Here is a 1,008-nt window from a genome sequence, read left to right on the forward strand (position 1 = left end):
TCAGAAGATGAAGATGATAGTGATTAGAAGATGAAGATGATAGTGATTAGAAGATGAAGATGATAGTGATCAGAAGATGAAGATGATAGTGATCAGAAGATGAAGATGATAGTGATTAGAAGATGAAGATGATTGTGATGAGAAGATGAAGATGATAGTGATCAGAAGATGATTGTGATCAGAAGATGAAGATGATAGTGACCAGAAGATGATTGTGATCAGCAGATGAAGATGATAGTGACCAGAAGATGAAGATGTTTGTGATTAGAAGATGAAGATTCATGGTTTTCACATAACAGATGTTTCTCTCAGACACACAGGAACCCTTCAGTGAACCCATTTAAATGAGAGATGAACAGAGTCCGACTCTGGCTTTATTATTCAGGATCTCTCTGTCAGGAAAGAGATGCAGCACTCTGCTTTAAAACACACACGTACGCACACACCTACACTTACATACACCTACATACACACACACACCTACACATACACACACACACACACACACACAGATATGTGAATCTCCTCTGACTTTAAGTAGATAATGAGGTATTCTTTGAAACCAGCAGGAGGCGATTACAGAGGTTTGTGTGTGTGTGTGTGTGTGTGTGTGTGTGTGTGTGTGTGTGTGTGTGTGTGTGTCTGACAGGTTCGGCTCAGTGAGTACGCAGGTGGAATTAAGCAGCTGGTCACACACACAAACACACACAAACACACACAAACACACACACACACACAGAGGTAACTGTTGCAGATTCCTTGACACCATAAACACATAAAAATAAACTGGATTCACACATTTAGTGTCCAACGTTTGTTCACACACACACTCTCACACACACACACACACACACACACACACACACACACACTCACTCACCAGCCTCAGCGAAGGTGATGATCTCTGTCGTCTCCTGCGCGTCTCCACCGTCTCCCATCCGAGCTGCCGCCACGGCCGCCGCCGCTGCTCCTCCTCCTCCCCGCCCTCGCGTCTCCTCCTCCCCCCCC

The 1,008-nt window shown here is 44.8% G+C and overlaps 1 protein-coding gene across 1 annotated transcript in view; it reads right to left on the reverse strand.

Moving 5' to 3' along the window:
* Positions 1-1,004, reverse strand: part of inhbaa (inhibin subunit beta Aa) — a gene marked incomplete at its 5' end in the record, with an annotated part of 10,171 nt that extends 9,167 nt beyond the window's left edge. The window contains one exon of the mRNA XM_031879695.1: positions 881-1,004. Coding sequence (XP_031735555.1) covers positions 881-1,004 — 124 coding nt within the window. The remainder of the gene's footprint in view (positions 1-880) is intronic.
* Positions 1,005-1,008: the final 4 nt, after the last annotated feature.

This window comes from Anarrhichthys ocellatus, unplaced genomic scaffold (genome assembly GCF_004355925.1).
Source record: "Anarrhichthys ocellatus isolate YVR2014 unplaced genomic scaffold, GSC_Weel_1.0 scaffold361, whole genome shotgun sequence".
NCBI classification, from domain to species: Eukaryota; Metazoa; Chordata; class Actinopteri; order Perciformes; family Anarhichadidae; genus Anarrhichthys; species Anarrhichthys ocellatus.